The sequence below is a fragment of the Argentina anserina genome, chromosome 3, assembly GCF_933775445.1.
Source record: "Argentina anserina chromosome 3, drPotAnse1.1, whole genome shotgun sequence".
In the NCBI taxonomy this organism is placed as follows: Eukaryota; Viridiplantae; Streptophyta; class Magnoliopsida; order Rosales; family Rosaceae; genus Argentina; species Argentina anserina.
In genome coordinates, this window is record NC_065874.1 from 13,930,951 (window position 1) to 13,957,961 (window position 27,011).

At 35.0% G+C, this 27,011-nt stretch overlaps 3 protein-coding genes across 4 annotated transcripts; 1 reads left to right on the plus strand and 2 right to left on the minus strand.

The window, feature by feature from the left end:
* Positions 1-14,284: 14,284 nt before the first annotated feature.
* On the minus strand, positions 14,285-15,120 carry LOC126787108 (L10-interacting MYB domain-containing protein-like). The gene is made up of 3 exons (XM_050513040.1): positions 14,803-15,120; positions 14,693-14,712; positions 14,285-14,534 (listed from the first exon to the last, which is right to left on the minus strand). The coding sequence occupies exons 1-3, from the start codon at positions 15,118-15,120 to the stop codon at positions 14,285-14,287; spliced, it is 588 nt and encodes a 195-aa protein (XP_050368997.1).
* Positions 15,121-18,308: 3,188 nt separating this feature from the next.
* Positions 18,309-19,788, plus strand: LOC126785784 (early nodulin-like protein 1). Its single transcript, XM_050511424.1, has 2 exons — positions 18,309-18,663; positions 18,996-19,788. Exons 1-2 carry the CDS (start codon positions 18,324-18,326, stop codon positions 19,421-19,423), a joined length of 768 nt encoding a protein of 255 aa, XP_050367381.1. The 5' UTR covers positions 18,309-18,323; the 3' UTR covers positions 19,424-19,788.
* Positions 19,789-19,943: 155 nt separating this feature from the next.
* On the minus strand, positions 19,944-26,383 carry LOC126785783 (protein disulfide-isomerase 5-3-like). Of its 2 annotated transcripts, XM_050511421.1 has the most exons (15): positions 26,238-26,383; positions 25,481-25,571; positions 25,048-25,142; positions 24,419-24,476; positions 24,088-24,272; positions 23,910-23,967; positions 23,393-23,433; positions 23,151-23,225; positions 22,566-22,622; positions 22,345-22,411; positions 22,115-22,255; positions 21,260-21,481; positions 20,567-20,719; positions 20,405-20,482; positions 19,954-20,320 (listed from the first exon to the last, which is right to left on the minus strand). In XM_050511421.1, exons 1-15 carry the CDS (start codon positions 26,276-26,278, stop codon positions 20,243-20,245), a joined length of 1,440 nt encoding a protein of 479 aa, XP_050367378.1. In that variant the 5' UTR covers positions 26,279-26,383; the 3' UTR covers positions 19,954-20,242. The 2 variants fall into 2 exon arrangements, with proteins under 2 accessions (XP_050367379.1, XP_050367378.1); XM_050511422.1 differs by lacking the exon at positions 26,238-26,383 and having other exon boundaries at positions 19,944-20,320; positions 24,088-24,267.
* Between the last annotated feature and the right edge of the window lie 628 nt (positions 26,384-27,011).

Consider the following 27,011-nt stretch of genomic DNA (forward strand, 5'->3'; position numbering starts at 1 on the left):
CATGTACAGAAAGACGATTTGCATTGTCAACTTTGACAATTTGGCCACCTTTATGTTGGATCAATTAGTGCTACCGTTTGTTTTTCTTATTCATTTGTAATTAATCTCAACAATTATTTCTAAGATTTCATTATCTTTCATTTTCTTAGTTTCCGTATAAATAAGGCCTTAGGTTTCATTGTTAAAGGTCCTCGACCAAACGCTCAACGCGGCTACACTATTTTCTTATCAATACAATTCTACAATTCACAACACATCAGTCTCCTTTCAATTTCCAAGTTTACTTCATCATTTTCTTTACCGGTATTTATATTTCTGCACTTTTCTATATTGTCCTTTACTATATTGTTTTTTACATTCTTTCTTTATATTTTCCTGTCTTTTCTTTATATTGCTTACATTAAGTATTAAGAAAATCACAAAGAACCACAATCACCATCACATTCACAACATTCACCCGTACCACACAACACTAAGATCGCGGCTAGCTAGCCGATCCGTGTTAAAGTCCTTGTATCAAGGCATTGAGAACCCCGCGCCCAATAGTGATCATTCATCGGCCCACAGTCGTTTGATTACAAGTTAGATCCGCGCAAACAACAACTTTGAAACCTCGTTTGGCCCCTTGGCAGTGAGTTGGCACGCCTTAGCACACGTCACAAGCCAGAAGAACATGTGGAAGCCAAAGAGGACCCCGGCCTATTGACACGCGGCCGGAACGATTTTTGAGCCAACAATATCTTCATAATTTGAAGAAATGGGACGATAAAACGATGAAAGTAGAAAATTGTACTGTGATAGGCTGATAGCTAAAATCATTACATAACTTAATGATAACTTTTGGGTGAATAAAATATAGTAGCCTTCTCATGATATGAGAATATAGTGTTATCGCGGTATCCCTATTACATTCTCAATCTTTAAAGATTAGTCCATCAAAGTCTGATGAAGAATCGTTCTCTGGAGATGATTCCTTCTTTGGTATTTGAGGGAGAGTGACCACGTCACCCTTGCACTTTGATGTTTCCATATTCATCCCTTGTATTTATGGTGCTGACACTCCTGTCTCACCCTTGTTCTCTAGTGACCAGTATTTGAATTCCCATGTACTTGCTTTTTTTTTTGTTCTTTCTTCATAAGTAGCTTCATGTTGTAAAATTCTTCAAAGCATCCCCAAAAAAAATCTTCTCATAACCAATGACATCATGCCATAGTGCTCCAAGCATAGTCACACCAACAAATTTTAATTTGAGTTTGGTTGAAGGAAGATGAGGTGAGAGTTGTCGCGACTAAGAGACCGGAATCCACGGCCACAACTAAAAACGTTCAACAACCCTTGCCACCCCAAATCACACCCTTTCAATACTCTTACTCCAATTGACCTTCCCTGGACAACGTCACTCCCGAACTGCATATCCTCTCTCTCTCTCTCTCTCCTCAATTCGTTCTCTCCACTTCGTCCCCACACTATGAGTATGACTTCTCTTTAGATGGTTGATGGTTACTTGAAACATCGCAATTGAGCATGTAAGTGATATCCATCGTCATTCCTAATTACTTTTATACTCTTTGAAAGTCGACCATAAGTTTTAATGTTTAAGGGATTTTAGCTCAGTTGTGCTCATAAATAAGTGAGCTGATTGTTATCATGTACTAATACTATAATCTACCTTTTAGGTTAAAAGAACCAGTATCTCATATCCGGTAGCTCTGATTTTATCAGAGAAGATAAGGAAGATGAAACCTACGTTTTGAGTAGAACAAGAGACACCCCCAAGTTTCGGTATGCTTTAGAATGTGCATGATTTCCATTGCATTAGTACCTTGCTCTACTATGGCGAATTTCACCAAAGTAAGGTTGATCCTCTTTTGTTCACTTTTCATTATGGGTCTCACATCATCTTCCACCTTCTTTACGTCGGTGATATTGTTGTCACTCGTAGTAATGACCATCTTGTTCGGAGTTTTATTGACGCTTTCACCATAGTTTTGACATAAATGATCTTGATCTTATATGTAATTTTTTTGGCTTGCAAGTGTCTTTTTCTTATGATAGTTTGATCAACTTAAATATGCTCATGATAATATGATTTTCTTCGTAGTTAACACGTGAACACGCCTTTATTTGCTAATACTTCACTCATGACTACTATTGTGATCTTCTTCCTAATCCTACTTAATTTAGAGAACTTGTTGGCTCTCTATTATATCTCACTATCACTCTGTCTGATATCTCAACATTGACAAAAAGAAGTCTCAATATCCTTATATTTACAAATAATTAAAACAATCTACCACATCAAAAATTATTAAAATATTTTAGAGCTCTGACTCCTCGCTTCACAATTTTGCTTTACGTACTCTAGTGCTTTACTTACAAGATGGGTGCTACAGAAAAGATCTCTCAAGCAATTTAGGAGGTGGTGACACCGTTTATTCAGTCAGGAAAAGCAAAGGACTATGTTTTACTGATCACCAATCTTGGCACATATAAGAGGTGATTTCCTTAAGATTATATATTTGATAGGAGCACTTTGTGCGACGTTTTTAACATGTTTTTACCTCAATTTGTACTTTGCTTAGCCCTTATTGTTGTACTATTGAGTCATTGAGTCGTAGTAAGAGTCTTGAGCGGTATTAGATGCATTTTTGTGCTTACATGAGTTAAAACCCATAATTGGTTTAGAGTTCTAGTTTGACTAGGAATCATTGTTAGGTTTTGAAACTAATTATCTCTTACTTATGATTTTATTTTCTTATTTTCAGATTGGATTGAAGAGATAATTAAAGAAAAAAAGATGGAGCCAAGTCATGCAACAATTAAATAGAAGATGATCATTAAAGGCATAAAACATGGCATGTTTTAGGGATTAAAGCATGGCATGTTTTAGGGAATAAAATTTTCCATGTTTTAGGGATTAAAGCATGGCATTATTATAGGAAGAAAGAAGCAATTTCAAACCCTCCATCTTTTCTCTATATATACATGGCTTCACCTCTCAAATAAAATCACTTCTCATTAGCATTCAAGAGCCAAAACTCTACCAAAACACCACCATAAACTTCCCTCACAAATTAGCCAAGCCGTCCACCCTAAAACCATCATCATCTCCACCGAGTTTCACCATTGAAGACACATCTCAAAGGTTCCTACAACGTGTGATTCTCGCAACTCATCTCCATGGCTTCGTCTATTTGTGTTAATCTACAATTCTTTGTCTATGAAGATTGTAAGTTGTTGTTTATGTGGAAATATTGGTTTTGTATTTGTTTTAAAATTTTCAGATTGTATTTGATATTTTTTTGAGACTATGCCGAATCTATGTTCTTATAATTAATGAGTTTGTATTTCTATTGTTGTGTTCTAATCATCTTTCTCATACTTTTAGATAATTTTCAGATATGTGCATATGAATTTAGTGGTTGGATGCAATCCCTAAGATTGTGTTTGAGTGCTAGATTCATCAACCATATTGACACAAATCGAATCATGCCCTAAGTAGGTTCGGTTTGTGTTGATTAAAAGTGGTAAAAATTCTGGAAATTTGCATGTGAAACCATGGTGGGTGACGCCACACATGAAACATGTCTCCAACAAAGATTTGGTGTTTAAATGTAATCTTGTTTGATATCTACTCTAAGTGTTATTGAATTCGATTGCATGCAAATTTAGATTAGGCCCTAAGTCAATCTAAATGTTAATTGAAATCTTGCATGATTAGATGATCCCCTAAGGCTCTAATTGTATTGGTGTCTAAAAAGTATGTAATTGGTCGAATTAGAATGCATGATAGGTTCGAACTTGTAATTATGTGGTGTAATGGTAAATTTGGTTTAAGTTTGTTAAAGAGAAGTCGATCATGTAAATAGTAATTTAGGTTTTATTTTAGTAGTTAATAATCAATCTCAAAACCCCCCATTATTTGTTAACACTAAAAGTTTAGAGTTCTCTTCAATTCCCCGGAAAGAACGATCCCTGCTTATTCTATACTAACGATGATGTTTTACAGGGTTTATTATAAACGTTTTAACAAAACGCTCTATCATTTTGGCGCCGTTGCCGGGGAATTGAGAAAATCTCAATTCTTTAAAGTGTTAATTTTGTACTATATTGTATATTTGTAAAAATAAATTCATGTGAATAGTACGGTGAATAGTAACATTCAGTAAAAACAATTAGAAGTTTTTTTACATCTAAAAAAAAGTAAATCTCTGTAAAAACATTTTTACTTTTTTTTGTAAAGTGTAAAAATGTAAAAATACTTATAAATTGTAAAAAAAAAAGTAAAAAAAAAATTTATCTTTGTAACAATAAATTTTGTGTACAGTAAATAGTAAATCGAAAAAAATTAAAAAATAAACGTTTGTGAACGAACAGTAATAAATAAAAGTAAAATACGCACAGTAAAAAAATTAAACTTTTTTTTAATATATTTTTTGTGATAAATGTTTTAATTTTTTTGTAGTATGCATATAGGATACTTGTTACACTTAGATAATTTTTAAGGAAACTAAATGTTTATTTATGCTTAGTTTATCGTAAGTTATAAAGTGAACGGAATAGGTAAAGTCCATTTTGTTAATATTAGCTTTAACCCTCCATTTGTACCTTGTTAAGGTCACTTGGAGTTGAGGGCGGCTTTTATTAACACTTTGCGAGCAGTCTAACACACAAATTTATTCCGAGCTGAGTAAGGGGCATGCTATTTTCATTACCCTGGTTCAAGGTTTACAAAATTAGATCTCAGAGGCCCATAGACTGACATACATCTCGGTGATGGAGTCGATAGTGGAAACATCCTTTTGAGGGTGTAGCCTCCGTGGTGTCCAACAAATGAGTCCTGCCTTGCGACTATCTCTGAATCTAGCTATCCAGCCTTCTGAAACAAAAGAATGAGTTTGTGTCTAGACAACATACTTAGGCCGCACGTCCACCTCGCTTTATAACTTAGAAAATAAATTTGTATAAATAGATGTATATATTTTCAAAAGAAAATGATATTCTAACTTTTAAGGTATATCAGATAAAGCATGACCCTTACTTGTGGTTGTTTCAGTCTATTGCACAGTTAGCTCCTCTGCTCCACGTACATTAAATGTTAGGATTGTGTGTGAATAAAATCAGTTAGACTTAGTAATACTTTCACTTATAGATTTCGTAACAATAAAAAAAAAGACTAAAAAATAATGAAGAATAAAAGAAAATAGAAAAAAAAATAAACAAAATGATTAGAGGAAGGAAGTTCCAAGTGGGCCAAAAAGTTCTGTTATTCCATTCGAGGCTTATGTTGTTTCCAGGGAAACTTCGTTCGCGTTGGGTTGACCCATTTGTTGTTACTAACGTGTTTGCTCATGGTGCAGTTGAGATTAAAAGTGATACAACAGGGAAGACATTCAAGGTGAATGGGCATCGACTTAAGCGCCATTTGAGGAGCACACGTATGAGGAGACAATTGTGAGAGATGCGTCTAACGGATAATGAACATGAGAAAGTCTAGGCTGAGAGACTATAAAACTCAAGCGCTGCATGGGAGGCAACCCATTTCAACCGTATCTGTGGAGGTGTCGTCTACGGGAGTTTGAATTTTCTAATCCCTTCACTCTTATAGTTGGTATATGTGTTGATATGTGATCTTATTCTATGCTTGTGAATTACATTCTTACTATTGAGCTTACATTGAGGACAATGTAATTTTCTAAGTGTGGGGTAGGGTTGCACGTTCATTGATTATTTGTGTCATGATATAAAAAAATCTAAAAAAAATAAAAAAATAAAAAAATTATTGCTTTATTGAGTCTTAGGATGCCCCTAAAGTCTAGGATGATTATGTCTCTAAAATACATAGATGATGGTTTTGCATTTCATACGAATTGAATTGTAAGTTTCATTGATGATGTGGATTTGGTATGAACATGTGAGATTTGGATTGATTGATTATGACATACATGTTTTGGTCAGTTTAAAGTCCATAACAACCTGTGAGTTTTTGAGCCTATATGTACTTTTTTTTTCATGAGATGTAATTTGAAATTTCGTGGTTATTCATGAACCTCACTATTCTTTACATATTCAATAACTATGTGTCATACCTTTTAATGGACTCTAGAATTTACTAGAACTCACTTTTGTGATTATTGAAACTTTTAAGTCATAAAATGCTCTGATTTTGAAAATGATTTATGGATCATTTCTAGGAATACCACAACTTTAGCCAAACAATCATATATCCATATATGTGCCATGTTTGAGAACCCTTAGTTGAACCACATTTGAGCCTACATTGAGCATTTTCTTCATCACCTATGTTATCTCCATGCTTAGTATAGTTACCTCTACCTTGTCCTATAGACTGGGCAGAATTCTTATTGAGATGATGTTGTGACGATGCACGAAATAAGTGTAGGGTGGGAGACATTTGAAAAAAAAAATCAATAAGCTTTTAAGTAAGCATTGCCGAAAAAAAAACAAGAAAAAGAAAAAAAAATGATGAACTCGGCAAGAAAAGAAAAAATGTTATGTTGTCTTTCATTTGTGATTTGAAGTTGAGTTGTAATTGAAGGTCTAAAAATTTTTACTTGACCTTTGTCCATGTTCACTTTGTCGTTAGAATGATGATTGTGCCCAACTTGTTATATTCGGCCCCTGATGGTGTGTGGTGTCATAAGGATGATGTTTACTCTGCTAAGTCTATAGGATTACCTTTGTGATTCTTTGATATTCCATGTCTTTAGCTACGCCTAAACATTTACCTTATCTAATGATCCTAATGATTCTTAAAATGAGCAAATCTTGGTTTGTGGAGATGATCACAAGAGTTGAGCATATGGTTTTGGTCCATTTGTGCACTTAGTTGTTAAATGAGGTTTTCCTATGTTATTCACAAAATGCTTTCATTTGTTGAAATATGCAAGTTATTTGATGCCTTAATATCCTTTCTCTTGCATATACTTATGTGTGAATGATAACCATGAATCTGAGTGAAAAGAAGAGAGTATGTCTTGTGAGGAGGATTTGATTGACTAAACAAGTTAAATGCTTATTGTCTCGTATCTGACTAATTCATACTATGAAGCATGTTTATGAAACTTGGAATTTATATGCTTACATTCAAATGCTTAAACTTGAAAACTATGTGTTTTGAGATTCTGAGACAATCATTTAGGGGCAATAGTGTCTCATTTAGTTTTGTTTTGCTAAGGGACTAGCAAAAGCCAAGTGTGGGGTAGTTGATAGGAGCACTTTGTGCGACGTTCTTAACATGTTTTTACCTCAATTTGTACTTTGCTTAGCCCTTATTGTTGTACTATTGAGTCATTGAGTTGTAGTAAGAGTCTTGAGCGGTATTGGATGCATTTTTGTGCTTACATGAGTTAAAATGCATAATTGGTTTAGAGTCCTAGTTTGACTAGGAATCATTGTTAGGTTTTGAAACTAATTATCTCTTACTTATGATTTTATTTTCTTATTTTCAGATTAGATTGAAGAGATAATTAAAGAAAAAAAGATGGAGCCAAGTCATGCAACAATTAAATAGAAGATGATCATTAAAGGCATAAAACATGGCATGTTTTAGGGATTAAAGCATGGCATGTTTTAGGGAATAAAATTTTCCATGTTTTAGGGATTAAAGCATGGCATGTTTTAGGGAATAAAACTTTCCATGATTTAAGGGATTAAAGCATGGCATTATTATAGGAAGAAAGAAGCAATTTCAAACCCTCCATCTTTTCTCTATATATACATGGCTTCACCTCTCAAATAAAATCACTTCTCATTAGCATTCAAGAGCCAAAACTCTACCAAAACACCACCATGAACTTCCCTCACAAATTAGCCAAGCCGTCCACCCTAAAACCATCATCATCTCCACCGAGTTTCACCATTGAAGACACATCTCAAAGGTTCCTACAACGTGTGATTCTCGCAACTCATCTCCATGGCTTCGTCTATTTGTGTTAATCTACAATTCTTTGTCTATGAAGATTGTAAGTTGTTGTTTATGTGGAAATATTGGTTTTGTATTTGTTTTAAAATTTTCAGATTGTATTTGATATTTTTTTGAGACTATGCCGAATCTATGTTCTTATAATTAATGAGTTTGTATTTCTATTGTTGTGTTCTAATCATCTTTCTCATACTTTTAGATAATTTTCAGATATGTGCATATGAATTTAGTGGTTGGATGCAATCCCTAAGATTGTGTTTGAGTGCTAGATTCATCAACCATATTGACACAAATCGAATCATGCCCTAAGTAGGTTCGGTTTGTGTTGATTAAAAGTGGTAAAAATTCTGGAAATTTGCATGTGAAACCATGGTGGGTGACGCCACACATGAAACATGTCTCCAACTAAGATTTGGTGCTTAAATGTAATCTTGTTTGATTTTTACTCTAAGTGTTATTGAATTTGATTGCATGCAAATTTAGATTAGGCCCTAAGTCAATCTAAATGTTAATTGAAATCTTGCATGATTAGATGATCCCCTAAGGCTCTAATTGTATTGGTGTCTAAAAAGTATGTAATTGGTCGAATTAGAATGCATGATAGGTTCGAACTTGTAATTATGTGGTGTAATGGTAAATTTGGTTTAAGTTTGTTAAAGAGAAGTCGATCATGTAAATAGTAATTTAGGTTTTATTTTAGTAGTTAATAATCAATCTCAAAACCCCCCATTATTTGTTAACACTAAAAGTTTAGAGTTCCCTTTAATTCCCCGGAAAGAACGATTCCTGCTTATTCTATACTAACGATGATGTTTTACAGGGTTTATTATAGACGTTTTAACAAAACGCTCTATCAATATTGTACTGAAGAGATGATTACTGGTTCACTTTGGGATGCAATGAATACAATCCAACACAATTTTGAGGTAGTAAATGTCAGTTTTTCTTCTTACTAATGAGTAATCCATGCTCAAACCATTTTGATATAGAACGAATATGATTTATGTTGTAGGTAATGTGGTCCTCGCTATGCTCATCACACATGTTCTAGTTGTTAGACCAATGCTGATAACTTGATATGGATTTGATTCATATGAACTAAGCGATTCCAACTATCTAAAAGTAATATAGATTTTACAACTATTAATCCAATCTTTTCTTATTGCTAAGAGAGTTTTCAAAAACATTATTTTATGCAACCTTCTAACAATGTTAGTTTTGTGCAAAAGTGACCAACATAAAATGCAGTTGTATACTTGTAGTTTTTCAATTAAGTTGACTTAAAGCGAAAATTCCTAGGCGTAACCATGAATATGTGTCTGATTTGGTCTCAGTAGGGAAGAGATGATGTTGATTGATGATTTTGTAGAACGAGAATCTGAAAACAAATAAGAATGCCGACACGTGTACAAATAAAATGTGATTTATTAATAATCAAGCGTGAGGTTACAATCTTTGTGAACTCCTCTTATTCTATCTCCGTATGTAACTTGGCTCAATGGTGACATGCACTTGATCTTGAGAATTTGAGTTTGGATTCGGATTTGATGAAGAATGAGCGATTTGATAGCTCGATGATTCTTCGTGGACTTGAGTTGGAATTTGGACTTGATGAAGAACGAGTGATTTGGTAGCTTAATGATTTTTCGTGGACTTGAGTTTGGATTTGGATTTGATGAAGAACGCGCAATTTGGTAGCTTGATGATTCTTCGTAGACTTAGGAGACTTGGGATTTCTCAAGAGTGATCTTGCTCTCTCTTGTGTTGAAGTCGAAGTAGGGGTCCTTCTCTTGAGCTCTAGTACCTCTTCTCTTGTTCAAGTGATTTTTTCTCTTTTTCTTAAGTCTGTCCCATTCTTTTCATGTTGGAAGGGGTATTTATAGTGTAAATGCTTCTATTTTATAGAATATTTTAATGACACTAAAATAATAATATTTCTTTAATTGTATAATTAAATCAATATGTATTTTCTGATTAATTTAACATTAGTTATTCTCATAACTAAATTAAGCAGAAAATAATTGATTTAATTATAACCGTTAAGGAACTTATTAATTTAATCAAATGTCAAATTACCATTTCGAATCGTCAATGACATTCAATTTTCCGATTTAAGTCAGAATCACGTAGCTTCATTTACGATAATCCATTTATGTGCTGACACGAGTTTTATTCGGATCCGCACTAACTTTGTTAACCTTTGGGCCACGTGTGCAATTTTGTCGGGTTCTTGGTCGATTTAATTATTTAATGAAGATGATTTACTTCATTAAATTTCATGTGTCTACAAATGCCCCAACTTCACATCGTGCTGTAGACATGTCGTCGTCATGTGCCGAAATCGCAACTTGAAGTATGCACTTTGATCTAAAGAATTTGTGGAGCTAGCTTCCGAGGCTCCGCAAATTTTGTAGTAATCTTTCCATCATATAGTTGTCTGATGCTTAAAAGCATACAATATCTTGCTTTGTTTAATTGCATAGAGATTCCACCACCGAAAACATGTTTTGCTTTAAATTGCTTTATGCTTTCTCTTTACTTTCAATTGCGATGCATAACCCGGCTGTGATTCTGCTGATTTCATGTTGGTACATGGTTGGAATCTTTGAGTGGAGGACTGCCAGCTCCTTCTAATCTACCCATTTTGTTGTCTACCATTATATCAACAATCCACTGCATGTTGTGATTTCATGTTGGTACATGGTTAGAATCTTTGAGTGGAGGACTGCCAGCTCCTCATAAATAGCACACAGCCATATAATAGTAACATATTATTGGTATGACAAGCTATACAAGGGCAACCAAGCTTTCTGTAAATAATTACGTTATTGTCATTTTCTACAAGACTAATTACAATGGACCATAAAGATTATTGTCAAGGATGTCCCCCCCCCCCCAAATCTGTCGACTGAAGTATATTCACCATTAGCTATACCGAAATCAATTCAATGATTCTCGAGCTATACTACACATCTCTTTACAACTCCGCTACGACTACTGAAAGATAACACCAACATTTAAAATTTTTTTTGCTCTATTTTCTTTTTTTAGTATCTTTTAATGCTATATGACGGTGATGAAATATATATATATATATTGAAATTAATAATATGAATTAAAAACAATAAAATAATTATGGATGAAATATATTAATTCTGCATTCAAATAGATGTAAAAACCTAAGATTAAGAAAACAATCAAATCTAACTTTTTATATATCAGAAGCGCATATCAGACATTTCTAAAAGGAAGAAAAATTGATAATAAAATATTTTAGGTATAGAATAAAAGAAGAATTGGGTGTGGATGTATCTTAAAGAGGGGGCTTCAATACTGGGCTTATATCTAATTTTCTCCAAAAGGAATTATGAGGTGCACATGCAATTGTATCTCCACTTCTATAATTAGAAGAGTGAGTTTGGTGTCAACAGCTTCACTAATTTTTTGAACTCTCCATATTACTCATGATAGCTAATATTTGACATAAAACAAAACAGATATAACATGGGTACTACCGTAAAACACAAACAAAATGTATAAGGATATAAAACCGGGAGTGTCCAAGAAATAAGGAGGGAGTAAAAGGAACAGAATTACAACCCGTCGCACGAACTCAACACAAAATTCAAAGACTAATGATGACATGGAAGGTTATCGGGTTGGGAGATTGTCAGAGTGCATATAGCACCGAACTTCTTAAAGAATATTTGGTATATTAATCTACTTTTTATTTCATTCAAGTCTTATAATTGTACTAGATTTGAATTGCCAGTTTGCGCTATGGTGGTAATAAGGATATGAGCTTTGTGATTTGGATGGATATGCATTGTTAGATGTTATTAGAAGTCAAATGATATATTTTGGAGTTTCCAACCTCACTGGTTTTTTTTTTCGTTTTCTTTGAATCTTCTAGGTTTATCATGAGTGGTATAGCTCCAGGTAACCTCTATCTTCTCTTCGTTCAACTAATTAGGGTTTCCAATTGCACATCTTTTTTCTATTAATTAGTTATCTTTGTATGTATAATCTCTTTTTTCTTTTAGTTGTTTTGATCTCTGAAAGATTTCTATATATCGTACAAATATATTTTCCTACAAAACGAGCAAATAAGTGAAAATCCTGATTTATGTTGGGGCAGACGCCCATGACCATGTTTCAAGGAAGAAGAAAGGAGTTACGCAAAATTAGTTACTACAGTTCCACGAGACAGTTCCACGTTCTCCTAAGGCCACGTTTGGTTCAAGATTCTTAGGCTGTGTTTGGTGCAGCTGGGCTTATTAGATAAGCTGACTTATACTTATTTTTGAAAATAAGTAGCTAATAATTAAAGTAGCTGAGTGATTGGTAAACTGGCTTTTACAAGTGACTTTTAGTGGCAAAAGCAGTGACAGAACGTTTAGTAAACTCAAGCTGGCTTATACTTTTAATTTGTCAAATGACCAATTTGGACATTTAAGATAATTTCCAATTGATTTTATTGAAAAATAGTGTTTCATATGATTAATATTGGATAGATGTAACTACATAAATGTAAATATTTTCATTCTAAACATGCAACCATCAAACTTTGAGCAATGTTGTTTTTTAATGTCTCCATTTCTTTTACACCATGAGGGTTTTGTTCTTCTACATCATCATCATCTTCTTCTTCCATCGCTCATTTACCACTTTCACTTTTTTCACCTCGAACAAAATGTCTATCACGATGCGCATATTTTCTAATATAATTATAAAGTGTCATAGTAGCAATGACAATCTTGACTTGCTTCTCGAATGAATATCCTTGCATGTCTTTTAAAATCTTCCACTTTTTTTTTTCCAAACTCCAAATGTGCGTTCTATAACACCTCTAAGTGAAGAGTGTGTTTTGTTAAATAATTCTCTTTTATTTCTTGTTCTTGCTTACGATATTGTTGGAGAATGAGGAAAATTCATTTCAGGATTTCGAAGAACCAATTGCATCACTCTTGCAAATCCCTTTTTTGATTCCTTCCTTCATCTGATCATCTTCTTCTTCCCACATTGATGACACGAAAGAGAACCCTTACCTAATGAAATGACTAAACTACCCACCTCGCAGTGTCCCCCCCCCCCCCCCGAAATACCAAAACTAGCTTTCCTGGACAATGTATATTGTGAAAGCCTCTTTAAAATCGATACATTGATTAAGTGGATAGAAACAAAACTCGGCAAAATGACCCCGTAACTTCGGGAGAAGGGGTGCTCTCCTATCATGAGTAGACCCTTCCCAACCAGCACATACAAAGATAAATTGCATATCAAAATTGCATACCGCTATGACATTTTGTGTTGGTATTCCTTTTATATTAATGAATGGTGCTTTTACTTCATCCACTTATTGAAGTGGGAATATGCACTTCATCAATAGCCCCAATACAATCTTGTGAATAATATTGTTATTTGTCAAAACCATAAATAACTATATACTAAAAATAATCGAGTAAACATGACAAATACCTTAAAAATGCGGCATGTATCTTCTATCCCTCATTATCTCTGGTGCAACGCCAATGAAACCAGGATCACCCGGTTTAATTATTTTATTACTTAGCTCACACACAAGATCTAAGGCTTTTCCAATATATCTACAAACGGTTTCATTAGAATGTTGAAATAGTTCTCCTACGGACCTAAGTCCACATCCTTGTCCTAACAAATACAATAACATTGTCACGATCTCCATATGACTAGTTCTATTTGAACCTAACAACTCCTTGTTTATAATTTCCAAATCAGTGCATAAGCGATAAAATACGTGGTTCTGCATTCTAAATCCATTATAACACCGAATTTCATTGCCTCCTAAAATATTCATTATCCACTTATAACATGTTTAAGAAGATGTCATGCAAGGAGTTTTATGGATATACTTATCAAAATAATGTTGAATCAGCAGAGCATTAAGTTGTACAGCTCGCATGAATATCTCCTCATCAACTTCATCATCATCACCTGGATTGTTCATAATTTAGACCTGCAAATTTCAATGGCTAAACATGCAAATCATATAAAGACACAACCAACAATATAATAGAGACACATATTCTCCATATAACTTCAAATCTAAGAATATATAAAGAGTATGACATGATGAAAAAAGGAATGATAAAAAATAGTCTCATGGTCTTGGCCAAAACTTAGGGTATGATATGAAAACTGGAAATAAAAAATAATTCATGAATAACCTAAGCATATTTATCATTCATCTCAAATTGCAACCACCCCAACTTCATGTTAGGATCTTTCATAGTGCAGTACATCTCTCTCTTCTCTACATTTAAAAACAATCGAGTGGCAAAGAACCACAATCTGGTTCCCTACTCAGCTCCAGGCAATGAGGTGACATCCTTCATCACTTCAGTAATACTAGTGCGCGCATTACTGATCATTGAAGATGTTGTACTTCTACTTTCAATTGCAGAACACATTCTACCAATTTCTTTGGCCAACTGTGCAGCACCTCCAACCTTTTTGGGTCTTTTTTCTTTATCTTTCAAAGCTCTCTCACTTTTTTTCCTCTTAGATGAGCGAGTGTAATTAGATACATCTCTCTCATCAGAGTCATCACTACCTTCACGTAGTTAACATTGTCACCTTCCTCCGGGCTATTAGGGATAGGGATTGAAGAAGATGGTGTCCATGCATGCTTTCCAGTAGCTGTAATATTATAAAACAATATATCCAGTTTGGTTTCAAACTCGGGTGATATTCATTTTTTCTTGAACCTTGCATATTCCTTGGTTTTCTGCATAAAAGAATTACATTTATCATAAGATGTTTGACAAAACAGTCCATTAGACATAAATTATCAATATAAAAATACAAATTTACATACCCCAATTATTTGACTCCAGCGCTCTTCGGTCACAACAACAGTGTTGAGCTTGGAATCCCACCCAAGACCAGTATATTTATTCTTTAGATCTTTCCATAGTCTCCACTCACCTTTTATTGCATCCCACTTAATTTTCAGCTGTTTTTTGGTATAATCTTTTCCAGTTTGTTCAACAAAGGAAGTGATTATAGTATTCCATCCTTCTGAAGTAAAATGAGATTGTGGCTTCGAATTTCTATGCACTTCCTTGATACATATGTCAACAAAAACTTCTACTAAGGACTCATTCCAACACGCTTGTTCTTTGGAATTTGCCATCTAGCACATATAAGTCACGAAAACACACAATCAAGTACTCACTAGATAAATGAACTCCCATCCCATATACCAAAATATTACATAACCCCTTCCCCTGCTTTTGTTTTTGTCAATAATCTCTAAGTTGTAAGATATCTTATATTAGTTATTAAGCATGCTGATAATCTTATATTATATATTAGTTTCAATAATCTACACTCTAATGCCCAATCTTAATTAATCAGAGAAGAAGGTTGTAGTTATGAGTTGCCCCCAACTCATTATATATTCTCATGTATATTGATTAGTAAGCATATGAAAACAACATGTGCAGCCACTCAATCAAGAAATCATATATCATTGCAAATTAAATACCTCATCCTCACAAGACTGACCGCAATGAAAACACACATAGAAACATAACATCAAGAAGAAATTTTTAGTTCTGGAAATAAAAATACTGATGCAAAAGGGTATCCAAAATAAAAAACAAGTCCTTAGTTTGGATACAAGAACATGGGAAAAAGGGAGGGTCTCATCACTCTCATGAAGGTTGGTGTTTAATCTACTACTGTATTTGAGTTAAAAGGATTATGGTACAAACATGTTGTACTCACTATGTATGTCAAAATTACAATCTACAAAATTTGAAGTTTCTTTCTATAACTACCAGACTAAAATTAGAGATGCATGGTAAGTTGGTAACTAATACACACTTATTGCTCATGCTATACATGTTACCATAAAGATGATTTCTTTCATTCCATCCAACATTAAATATACTAGATATGAACTCTTGTTCCAAGATAAAATTCAACCCCTCTAGGTCCAGCAAATTATATATGGAGTTAACATTCTAAATTGAGAGTAATCTAAAAATCTTTACTTTATCATTTGAATGTGATGTTAGAATGAATGTGCAATTTAGAACTCAGAAAATGGGGGAAATCCAGTTATTAGAAGTAAAGATCATTGAAAAACACAACATAAAATACATGAAAAATCAACTTGATATATGTTGCATTTGGTATACGAGACAATCAAATCCTGAGTTGACAATTTGGTACGGGTACAAGTTAGGAACCTACAAAGCATGATGGATCCAACAAGCAAGGTCATTTGTCATTTGTCAGCTAAAACAAGAAGAATTGAAATTTGATATCTTATTCTGATCTTGATCGATGTAGTAGGCTAGTATTAAAAACAAGATGCCCATGTATATAATCAAACACAACCAGGTCTGAGATTTGAACCATGATCTGAAACGAATCATAAATTGAATTGGAGCCACCCATAATATATTTGAAACCATATTAACAACAAAATTAGAGAAATCTGAAACTGAAATTGTTAATAGACTTCCCTGAATCAAAGATATGTTGCTTAGTTGCTGATTCTTGGATCCTTGATGTCAGATCGATATTGCTTGATGAACAAAAGGGAGGGGCTGAGATGTTTAGTGAGAAAGAGAGATGGAGGGATTGACGAACAAGTGAGAGCGGCGCTTGGGTGAGAGAGACTTGAAAGGTTTCTATGGCAATTCAATGTAATTTGTTGAAGGAGATGAGGGTACCCATCGAGATTACGAAAGTTTCATTAAACTACAGTTACCTCAGCTACAGTACAAAATCGAGCTTTTGGCTTTTAGAAGGAAGGGAGAACCTACTTCTCTTTTTTGATGGAAAAAGTCATGGCTTCTTCAAGCCGTAGATGATAAGTTGAGTTACCAAACACAAGATTGCAGCTTCACTTATAACCACTGATGTGAAAAGCATTACCAAACACAACTTTAGCCTTGGGAAAAGAAAGTAGTTCTTTTACATTGTTTGGAAACAAATGGAAAGAAGTTGGAAGGGAAAATAGTTCCCAAGGATAAGGAAAATATGAGGGAAAGTGCTCCCACCCATCCACCCTATGGAAAGAGTTTCCCACCCAATATCTTACAATAAATGCAATTTTTTTTTACCAAATTGCCCTGATCAAACTTTCCAGACTAAATTTTATAGGCCTTACCAAACACTAGAATGAAAGATTGTTGGGAGTTGCAAATTCCCATGCCTACGAAAAATCTCCAGAATTGGTTTCATTTCCTTTTCCATGAACCGAAGGTGGCTTAATATCTAAACGGTGTAAAACACGTTCTGCTATATATTAGTTGAGAGGTCTCTGCGCACGATCATACACCTCAACTGACACACACATTCACCAACAGGTAAATCTGGGTATTTGATTTTTTTTTTGTGTGTGTTTATTTTGAATTTTCATGTTTTAGTTAGTTTGTTTTAATCGTAGTAATAGAACAAGGGAGATAACAAACAAGATGATTCTGAATTCTCACTAATATAGCGTAAGTATAAAATAGAGGAGTCTACGACGAGTTGTGTAGTGCCGGATTTTCATCAATCCGTAGTTTCTAAATAGTAAGCTGCTTTGTGTGAGTTGTAATTTTGGCATGGGTTAATGAAATGTTGGTTTGTTTGTCTAGGATTACAAGAAATAATGCATGTAGTGGTGATAATGTATGAAATGGGGAGGAGTTCCTCCGTGGTACACAATGTTTTGATTTCAAATCCTATATTTAAATCTTAATATAGGTGGTACATTAATGTGTACGTTTTATGGTCATAATATGGGCATCTACTATGTTATTGACTCTGGATTCATTACTATTCAGAATGACTCTTTTTTTCTATTGGTATCACCCAAATGACAAGGAATTCGAAAGTTTTCCAATTTACCTTTGCAGGACTCATTGAATTCCGCATATTGAAGGTTGCTGGTGATAGAAAGGTACTGCAAAATGCAAATGGTTTATCGATTTATTTAGTTGTATACCATTCAATTTTTTCTTTCCAACATATTTTCTTTAATGTAGTTTGATTGAGTTTCTTAACTTAATTAGAGAGAGAGAGAGAGAGAGAGAGAGAGAGAGAGAGAGATCAACCACGAATGGTAGCTTAGTGAATGCATGACTGAACATTTCGTTATGTGATTAGCTGTTAACCCTGAGCAGAAGCCATGAATATTCTAAAACTACTCAAGGCAAAGTATAAACCCATGGAACAAGTTACATAAAGTTCAAAAAAGTGCCCAAAACTAGAACAGCCTGATCGAGCTTTGCTATTATCATTTTAAAAGTGCACATATGCTTTGCACTGGAACGAACGCTAAGAACGAATAAGGAAAAGTTGCAATGCTTCACTGACGCAGCTTGTAAAGTTCCCATGCAACTTTGCCTACAAAACCCTGGTCGCCATATCATTCATGTCACCCCAAATTTGCCCCATCCTCGACCATCAGATTTCCACAGTTTCGGAAGATCGAAGTATACAAGCATTCCGGTTGCAATTCCCATTTGTTCAATTTCTTCAATGGGCAACTCCAATGTTCTAAGAGCAGATAACAAAAGGGCTGCATTTCCTATGCTGGGGCTTCTTTGTCTATCGCTGTTACTGCAGAAGAGTGGTGCAAATGAGTTTACGTTAGGCTGGACTGTTCCTGATGCATCAACTCATTTTGATCAATGGGCACAAAACAACAGATTTCAAATCGGTGACTCCATTGGTAAGTTGTTGCTATAGTCTGGTGAAGCAACCCCGCTCAATGACCCAAAATTTATAGCTCTAAATGTAGCTAAATATTCCATGCATGAGCCCATTTCTATATATGGCAATCATATAGATAGTAATTGTGTGCCCTTTCATCATGCAAGTATTTTGCTACTTTTATGATAACAGGCTGTTCAACTTTCTGGTAATGTGACTAACAACTCAACTGTCCAATCTAGAATATAAGAGTATTCTTCCAATTGCTAGAGATGATTAGAGTGCCGCCACAAAATGATGCTCCTTGGTAAGAAAATCTAATATTTGATCTGATCTCACCGGTAACTGCAGTTTTCACCTATTCTCCTGGCCAAGACTCAGTGCTCCGCGTCAGCCAGGATGACTACACGAATTGCAACACTGATGCTGCAGCTGAGAAATTTAGCGATGGCCACTCGGTCTTCAAGTTCAACCAATCTGGGCCATTCTACTTCATCAGTGGGAACAAAGATAACTGTGCCAAAAATGAGAAGCTGATTGTGATTGTTCTGGCAGACAGGAGCCAAACAAGCACTGCAACTCCTCCATCTCCTGCACCTTCTGGCGAAGCGTCTCCACCTCCACCTTCACCAGGGACAGTCCAGAGTAACCCGACTCCCGCTCCGGAAAGTGATCAAATGATCCCTCCTCCACCTCCTAGCGGTGCTTCTTCACTTGTCCTAAGTTTTGTTGGATCCATTGGAGCAGCTGCTGCATATTCGTCATTTTTATTGTTCTAACTTACCTGAGTGCTTGTTTGAGTCGTTTGGACAATGCTCCCTTTTTTCCTGTTTTTGTTATTTTCTTTTCCTTGAGCTCAGTTTATACTTTATACATTCAACTGGCTTTGGATTGCTGTTTCATATGTATTCGTTTCTTGCTGAGAAACAAGCACTGTAAATTATGATTGCATATGCTTGTGGAAACCCAGCATAGTAAATAATAATGTAACTACACAGAAATAAATTGGTTTGTAAACTGTGATGCAAAGATTCTACAAAATTATATGCATTGCTTTCTGATGTGAATTATTAGTAGGGTGTCTGCAAATCATGCTGCATAACTTGAGTCATAATTTCACTTGGAAACAACAGTGAAGGCGTATTTCTTTGTATACCAAGTTCTTGTACAAATAATAATAATAATAATAATAATAATAATAATAATAATATCAATAATATGCACTCAAACTGTCGATTTAAAACCATCGATCTAGAAAAATCTTTGAATGTACGTAGTATATGATAGTCTGACAATTTAATGTGTCACTTGTTTCACTAACATTGACCAAGCATGCACCTCACTTAACCATAATTTTCCTCAACCAAAGTTCTTATGATAGAAATGTATAGACTATAATATATATTCCACGCTTTGAAGGGTTAAGAGGCATAGACATCTATATGAAACTCGTATGGAAACCTTTAACTGAAAAAAATGTGGCAGGTTTCATGCTTTGTAGCACACCTGTTTTAAAATAGTTGTCAACAGTATCCCTCCGCTAATTAGGTGTAGCAAATAAAGAATTTGTTGTACACTAAAGAAATTTGACCTATCTATCAAAAGTTTTTGCCTAGCTCAACCTTTTTCACCAGCCTAAGGGTGTTGTGCAGAATTGAATCCAATATTCCTGCTACCTGGAATCAAAATGCAAGAATAAATTAGTAGCCTGCAGGCAATGTAGAGAATCAAAGAACCCAACAGAGAATATATATACCAACCGTGAAAACGCCTCCAATAATAGCACACACATTTGTGATAAAATGCGAAAAGGCTTTCTCATTTTCTGTTACCAAAACCTGGTTATAGGAGGAGAAAAGAATTAAATGAGAACAAAGAGCATAGCAACTTGTGAACATATACTGAACTTTTTGTCGTCAAACCTGCATCGGGGAGAGCTCAAAATGGAATTTTGCAACAGGGATGTTTAGACTCTGTATCAAACTGCTGTGGGCAGTGTACTCATATTCCTCAATCAATTTATTAGATCTCCCTGTTATGACTTCTGTTTTAACAATCTGAAGATAATGCTCTATCTGCAAATACAAACCAGTGTATTTATGAAGCGCTAGAATTGGACTCCTTAGCAAGACAACGAAACTTTAGTTATACGCTATTTGCTTGAAAATCAATAAACAGGTTGTTCAGGGACTGGCAGATGAAAATTACTATAAATAGGGTAATAAAAATGTACTGTTTTAGTAAAGTAACTCTAGGAGATCAAAATCAATTAAGAATACAAAACACATTTACTGTTTATTTCTTGCAGGTGGATCTATATAATAACATTATAAAATACAATCATTTTAAAAGGGACCGCATTCAAAGTTTTGAAGATAGAGACATAAATGGGATCATTCGAAAAGGCTTTGCCGGGGAAAAATTCCAGCAGATATCATGTGTCCCACTATCATCATGTGCAATTTATAGAAAGACAAAAAGAAAAGAAAACCATGCACACTATACAGATGGTTCCAATGAGTACTCAATGACATGCTTATCAACAAGAACACAACGATATTAGAGAAGCAAAAATAATGCCAAATAGGTAGTACTAAGTTTCAAAATGAACTTACTGTGACATTAGCTCCTACATCACGGTGATTTATAAAAGATCGACCATTCAACCTTTCATGACTTCGACCAAGATAAGGTATCAATCGCTTCACGTCACTCATCACCTTAGGAGCAATCGTCCTACCGAATGAAAGGTGTGATATGTAATGAGACATATTCATTTGAGAAGAATCAAAGGAATGAGTTCCTGAATGAGCTGAAATGACAAGGTTTCCTGGAACCTGCAGAGTCCAGCAAAACTCTTATTAAATCCCAACTGAAGATTGACAGCCAAATCTTGGCCAAAAGATAAAAGAATACATAAAAACACTGACAAGACTTGCAATCAAAGTTCATTTTACAGGTCAAACAATAACCAAAAGTGACAGAAAAAACATACAACAATGAACGAAGTACTTTTTGCTTTTTTGCTTTTAGAAGCCTAAGGAGGTAGTAATTAGTATTTAGTAAATACACAACACTATAGCTTAGATGCCAAATGGCCAATAAGAACCCAGGATCATTTGGGGTGTCGTGATTGCATATGTAGTTACATGCAGGGGACACGTGCGTCAACAGAACATATAACCTAAGTTGCACACTCAACACTGGCCTTTATATATTCTCATACACTACAAATTCCAAGCACGTGAAGCACCAAAAGGAATGCTTGCCAAAGATGCAAATAGAAGTAGTAAAGACTGGCCTTGTGAGTTTCCATTATTTATAGGAATTTCAACAATGTAAGGCCCCTGCAGGAGGCTTCAGGAATTCAAAGGAAAAAAATAGCTCACTTCTGTTCAAATAAATTTTCATACGATTAAGAGCAAACATGTTCAATGTTCTATTGAAATTAATTTCGATTAGAAGGCTACCTTCTTTACACGCACATAACCCTCAATTCTACATCCTCCCGACGACGGTGCTGGTCTTTTTGCATTATCAGTCTCATTGCTACCACCTAACGCCAGTTTTTCAGACTCCAAGGGAATAGGTGCAACCAAAGTTTCCATTGTCTGCAAAAATGCAGACTTCAGATCAATGCATTTGCAAAAATTTGATTGGTTCAGAAGTAAGGCTGATAGAAACTCATGCAGTCTTATACCTTGACCAAGCTATCTGTATCTCGATCTCCATAGTAAGATTCATGCTCATGGTGCCCATGGTCCTCCCTGTGATATAAAATACCCAATATTAATATGTAAAGTGTAGAGTACAGTCATTTGATGGGGTTCTCTTCTATTTAGAATAATAGAACACTCTAAATTGAATGCATAGAAAAACATCAGTTCAAAAAGAAGACGAGCAATAATATGAAGTAATTACCTTAGATCACTTCCTTTTCGAAATATGCGAATTGATGGATATCCTTGGATGTGATTCCTGAACAGTGTAGATATGTATGATAATAACATCAATAGGTAGAAGGGCACTAGATCAAGCAAACTTGAGATGTAAGCAAGAAGAGAAAGTAAAGTTTTATCTGCTAGGCAAAAATTAGATCTGCTACTTGAGATGGCATCCAAGGTTAGCTGGATAGTCAAAACATGGTTCTTTTCGAATGTTTAATAAGCATTACTTAATTGTAGTATACATAAACTAATGGCATCATTGTGAAATTGTTAACCAAGGTTTCACCTTTGATGTTAATCTGCTACCCTACGATTTATTTCAGCGAATTTGCTACCTAGGTTATTTTTAGCCAATTTCACCATAAAAAGGCATAGGACAGAGAATAAAATCGTGTGATCCTCAATGTGCTATAAGTCTATAATCAACTATTAGATTTCTTTCTATAATGAAAGAATCGCTATAGCATTTGCTCTTGATTAAAATTGGAACGACCTATCAAGATTTGATAAGAAATAGAATCCAACTGGAAAATGTCAGAATGACTAGTATATAATATACCTCTTACACAAGTCAATTTCTAGAGTGCAATCCACCTTTGCCATAAGAATACGCCCATCTATTTCTGGATCATATCTGCCAACCAGGTATTTGAGAGAGAGAGAGAGAGAGAGAGCGAGAGAGAGAGAGAGAGAGAGAGAGAGATGATATTAAACTCTGGTTATCATGAACTATGACAGAATATGATACCGCACCATTTCAAAATTTCATATTACTGAAACGAAATTTGCAGAGTGAAGTACCTTTCTCGCATTATTTTGGCAGCCTTCTCCCATGAAGGTTTCTGAAATGAAGGTGATACATTAGACAAGAACAGACAACAGCAAGGAAAAAGCATTTTGGAAACAAGCACGAAATATGAGATAATTACATCAACCAAACAATTACTCAACACACTATATTCCATATATACACAAGTCCATAAAAACCATACATGGACACCCATACTATAACACAAAGATTGGAACTACTCATAAGGTGTGCATGCCCACAAGCACACAGAATATAAGTGGTATTAAATGACCACGAAATCAGATAGCAATTTTTGGGGGCGGACAGCTTTCAAGTTTTAACAAATAAAATAACATCAAAAGCTCTCCACTATAGATGAATCTGACCCTTGGCAGGCTTAATGATTTTAAAATTTGCATTATACCATAACTATAGAAATTTTGTTTCCACACTAGGTATACATAAGCCAACAATTATTGATTCAACTTAATATGGTATATGAGAAACATAAGCTGTTTATTAATTTACCAGACGATTGCTCCAGTAGCACCAGGGAGCATAAAAGTTGACAACCAGAATCGGATGGCTGCAAAAAGAAGTTTTCAATAAAAAATTAAGGAAGACATCACTTTGCAAGGTAACGAGTGATATTTTAAAAATCAGAGGCATGTATTAATGGTTTGTAAGATGAGGCTGGTAAACTTACTGGTGAGAAAACTTATCAAAATTATGAGCGGTTAGTGAAAAAGAACCATCACCAGAATACTCATCACCTTCATCCCCATGCTTAATATTGTGTGAAACAGGACCAGACTGAAACTCAGAGCCGGTGGGTCTCAGATCTGGACCAATAGAGTACTTGCGAATGGTTTTAGTTATATTCAATCTGTTCTGAGAATAAGATGATGCAAATTCAGGCCTGAATGTTACTACAAGAGTATATAGATGACGAACAGAGATCACTAGCATTGGGGGTAAAATTTATAATAAAAACTTAACCAAGTAACACAGTAGAGCATTATTAGAGATAAACTTACTGTTCCCAGCACATCACTGACGTCAAGGGATGCAAATTCACATGACAGTGCAGGAAAACTACATGACAATTGAGCTAAGTTAGTGAAGCTGTCAGGAAGCAAGAAAAAAAGGAGGGGGGGGGGGGGGGGGGGGGGGGGGGAGGGTGGGGTAGAGAAGCATATGTAAGTTGATACTGCCTAAAAACTTATCAGAAGAAACAGGCACAATGCTTCCAAATATGAACCAGAAAGCTAATGTGGCAAAGTATATCATGGTCAATAGAGAACCCCAATATATATTCAGGCTTGTGTAATCCCCTCTTTCAAGCAATTTTGCAATCTTGAGTTCCCAGTAATGCATTCAAGGAATTAGATAAGAGAAACTAATATAGAGAATCCAGTTATCACTTATGACGTTGGACAAGAGAGCAAAGAAATGTAAGACTCCAAAATGCAAATGTTTAAGATTGCAACTTTTGAAAGAAACGGTAGGAAGACTCCTAACTTGGGATGTTTGATATCTTATGCTTACTGGGAGCTCTAGATACTGAAAAAATAAGAAATCCTTCTGAGAGTTCTAGGCACATATGAACCACGAAATGGCCTAAATGTTTTTCAAATACATATAAAACAATAATGCAAGCCAATACCTGATATTAAACTCAATGCGTAAGAAGTCCCCATCAGTACTCTGGTCAACAATAACAGATGTGGAGGTGCTGAAGGTCAAATAATTGTTCAGTTCCTGCAACACGACCATTCTAGATTCTATCAGACTTCAGGGATTATAGACAATGCAATTTCAATTACACTTTATAACAAGCATCCTGCCGGATACTGAAAAAGGAAGAAAAAAAAGAGTAAAAATAATCATAATATATATACGTCAACTACTGGAATATAAAATGGTTAAATATATGAAAAGAAGGAAAAGCTGTCAAAGAGAAAGGAACTCAATAGAAGGAATCATATACATAATGCGATTTAAACATCAATTCAAAGAGGACCACTAAATGCCCATTTAATTGAATTTCAGTACTATGAAGCCTTAAGTAACCAAGTAAAGCGAGAGGAGCAACTTACCATTCCAAAGAGAAACATCATAGCAAGAGCTGCTACGATTGATAATCCTGCACCTGATAATGATGCTTCTGTCAAATCTCTTGGAATTTTCCTGTACAGAGGTCCAGCTTAGCATAAATTATATTTGAAAAGTATGGAGAAATTCAAACATTGAGAAACTAAAATATATCCTAGGTTTATTTATACATGTATTTATTTCTTCTCTTTTCAGCCGAAGCTGATCTCTATTTTTATATACACAAATACATAGTTCATATATCAACTGCTGGTGAAGCATGAAGCAACTCTGACGATTCCTAGCCCATAAAACTTGGAAGTGTTCCAAAACGCACTACGTATGACAGTACATTGTTTTCTATTTTTCCTTCAAGCATTTCCACTTGGATATCGATAATAATTTAGAAAACCTCTTTATAGTTTCCATTCGTCTAGCATTTCTACAGTTGGATCCAACAATAACATAAATGATAGCGACTACGACTCTCTCTGATGCTCCATTCTTATATTGCAAAATCAAAACCAAACTCTAATTCAGTTCACACTGGCAAAGCCTACGCACCGACTCCAACATTCGCAGTGAAAATCACTCGACAATTTCACATCAATCATGATTACGATTATGATCATTCCGTTGATGCATCATTCACCGCCACAGCTCAATTACGACAAAGCCGAATCACAAATCAAAAGGCGAACCAGATTCAGAGCCGAAGCACAGTGAGAATAGGAGAGAAGGGAAATGCGAGAGAGATCTGACCTGTAGAAATCGACGGATTTGATCTTGCCGGAGGAAATCATGGCTGCGATGAAGTTTCCGACGAGCTCAAATCCAGAGCGTTTGGCGTTTGGTTTGTGCTTGGCGGTTTAAAGTGATCTAGTGCGCGACGGTGCAGCCTATTATAGTCTTGTAGAGCGCCTGGGGGACCCGATGTCAGTACTAGAGTGCCACTACCTGATTTTTATAGTCTTAATATTCAATTAAGGCTTGGATTGGCGTAAGCGTACGGCGCGAATAAAGTGTACCTCTTCCCCCTATTCTTGCACTTATTTTGTTTACACGTTTGTTTTGGTTGACTTCTCTTATACAATTGTTCGGCTCTATGTATGAAATCGCCTCATGTCATTTTCTACAAAAATAGTGGCCGATTGAGCTACGGTAGATGTTGTCATACCACACCAACCATTAGGCCACTTCTTGTAATGAGTAGATAATTAATCTTGCCAAAGTATGAAATTTGGGCAAACAAACAACCCTTTAGAGTACATACATGTAGAGAGCCTGATTAGACCACAAAAAAACTTGTTATAACTTCAATCTAATGGGCATCGTACACCTTTTCGCTGTCATATACTATATTGAAATGAAAGTGCACACATGGCTTAGAAATAGATCCATGTATTAAACACATAGTAATAACCTGAATCCATAGCTAAAACTCCAAACGATTTGCTTGAAACTAAAAACAATATCAAAAATCATATTGCCTTTTACATCGTTTTAGATTTAAAAAAGATTTAAAAAAAAAAGAGA

Coding starts and splice junctions, on each gene's coding strand:
- LOC126785783 (XM_050511421.1), bottom strand. CDS start 26,278: ATGATTTCCTCCGGCAAGATCAAATCCGTCGATTTCTACAG. Junction 25,572..26,237: donor AAATCCGTCGATTTCTACAG/GTCAGATCTCTC, acceptor ACCTCTGTACAG/GAAAATTCCAAGAGATTTGA. Junction 24,477..25,047: donor CGCATTGAGTTTAATATCAG/GTATTGGCTTGC, acceptor ATTGTCATGTAG/TTTTCCTGCACTGTCATGTG.
- LOC126787108 (XM_050513040.1), bottom strand. CDS start 15,120: ATGGCAAATTCCAAAGAACAAGCGTGTTGGAATGAGTCCTTAGTAGAA. Junction 14,713..14,802: donor GCTGGAGTCAAATAATTGGG/GTATGTAAATTT, acceptor TCTTTTATGCAG/AAAACCAAGGAATATGCAAG. Junction 14,535..14,692: donor AAAACCAAGGAATATGCAAG/GTTCAAGAAAAA, acceptor ACGTGAAGGTAG/TGATGACTCTGATGAGAGAG.
- LOC126785784 (XM_050511424.1), top strand. CDS start 18,324: ATGCAACTTTGCCTACAAAACCCTGGTCGCCATATCATTCATGTCACC. Junction 18,664..18,995: donor TCAAATCGGTGACTCCATTG/GTAAGTTGTTGC, acceptor CGGTAACTGCAG/TTTTCACCTATTCTCCTGGC.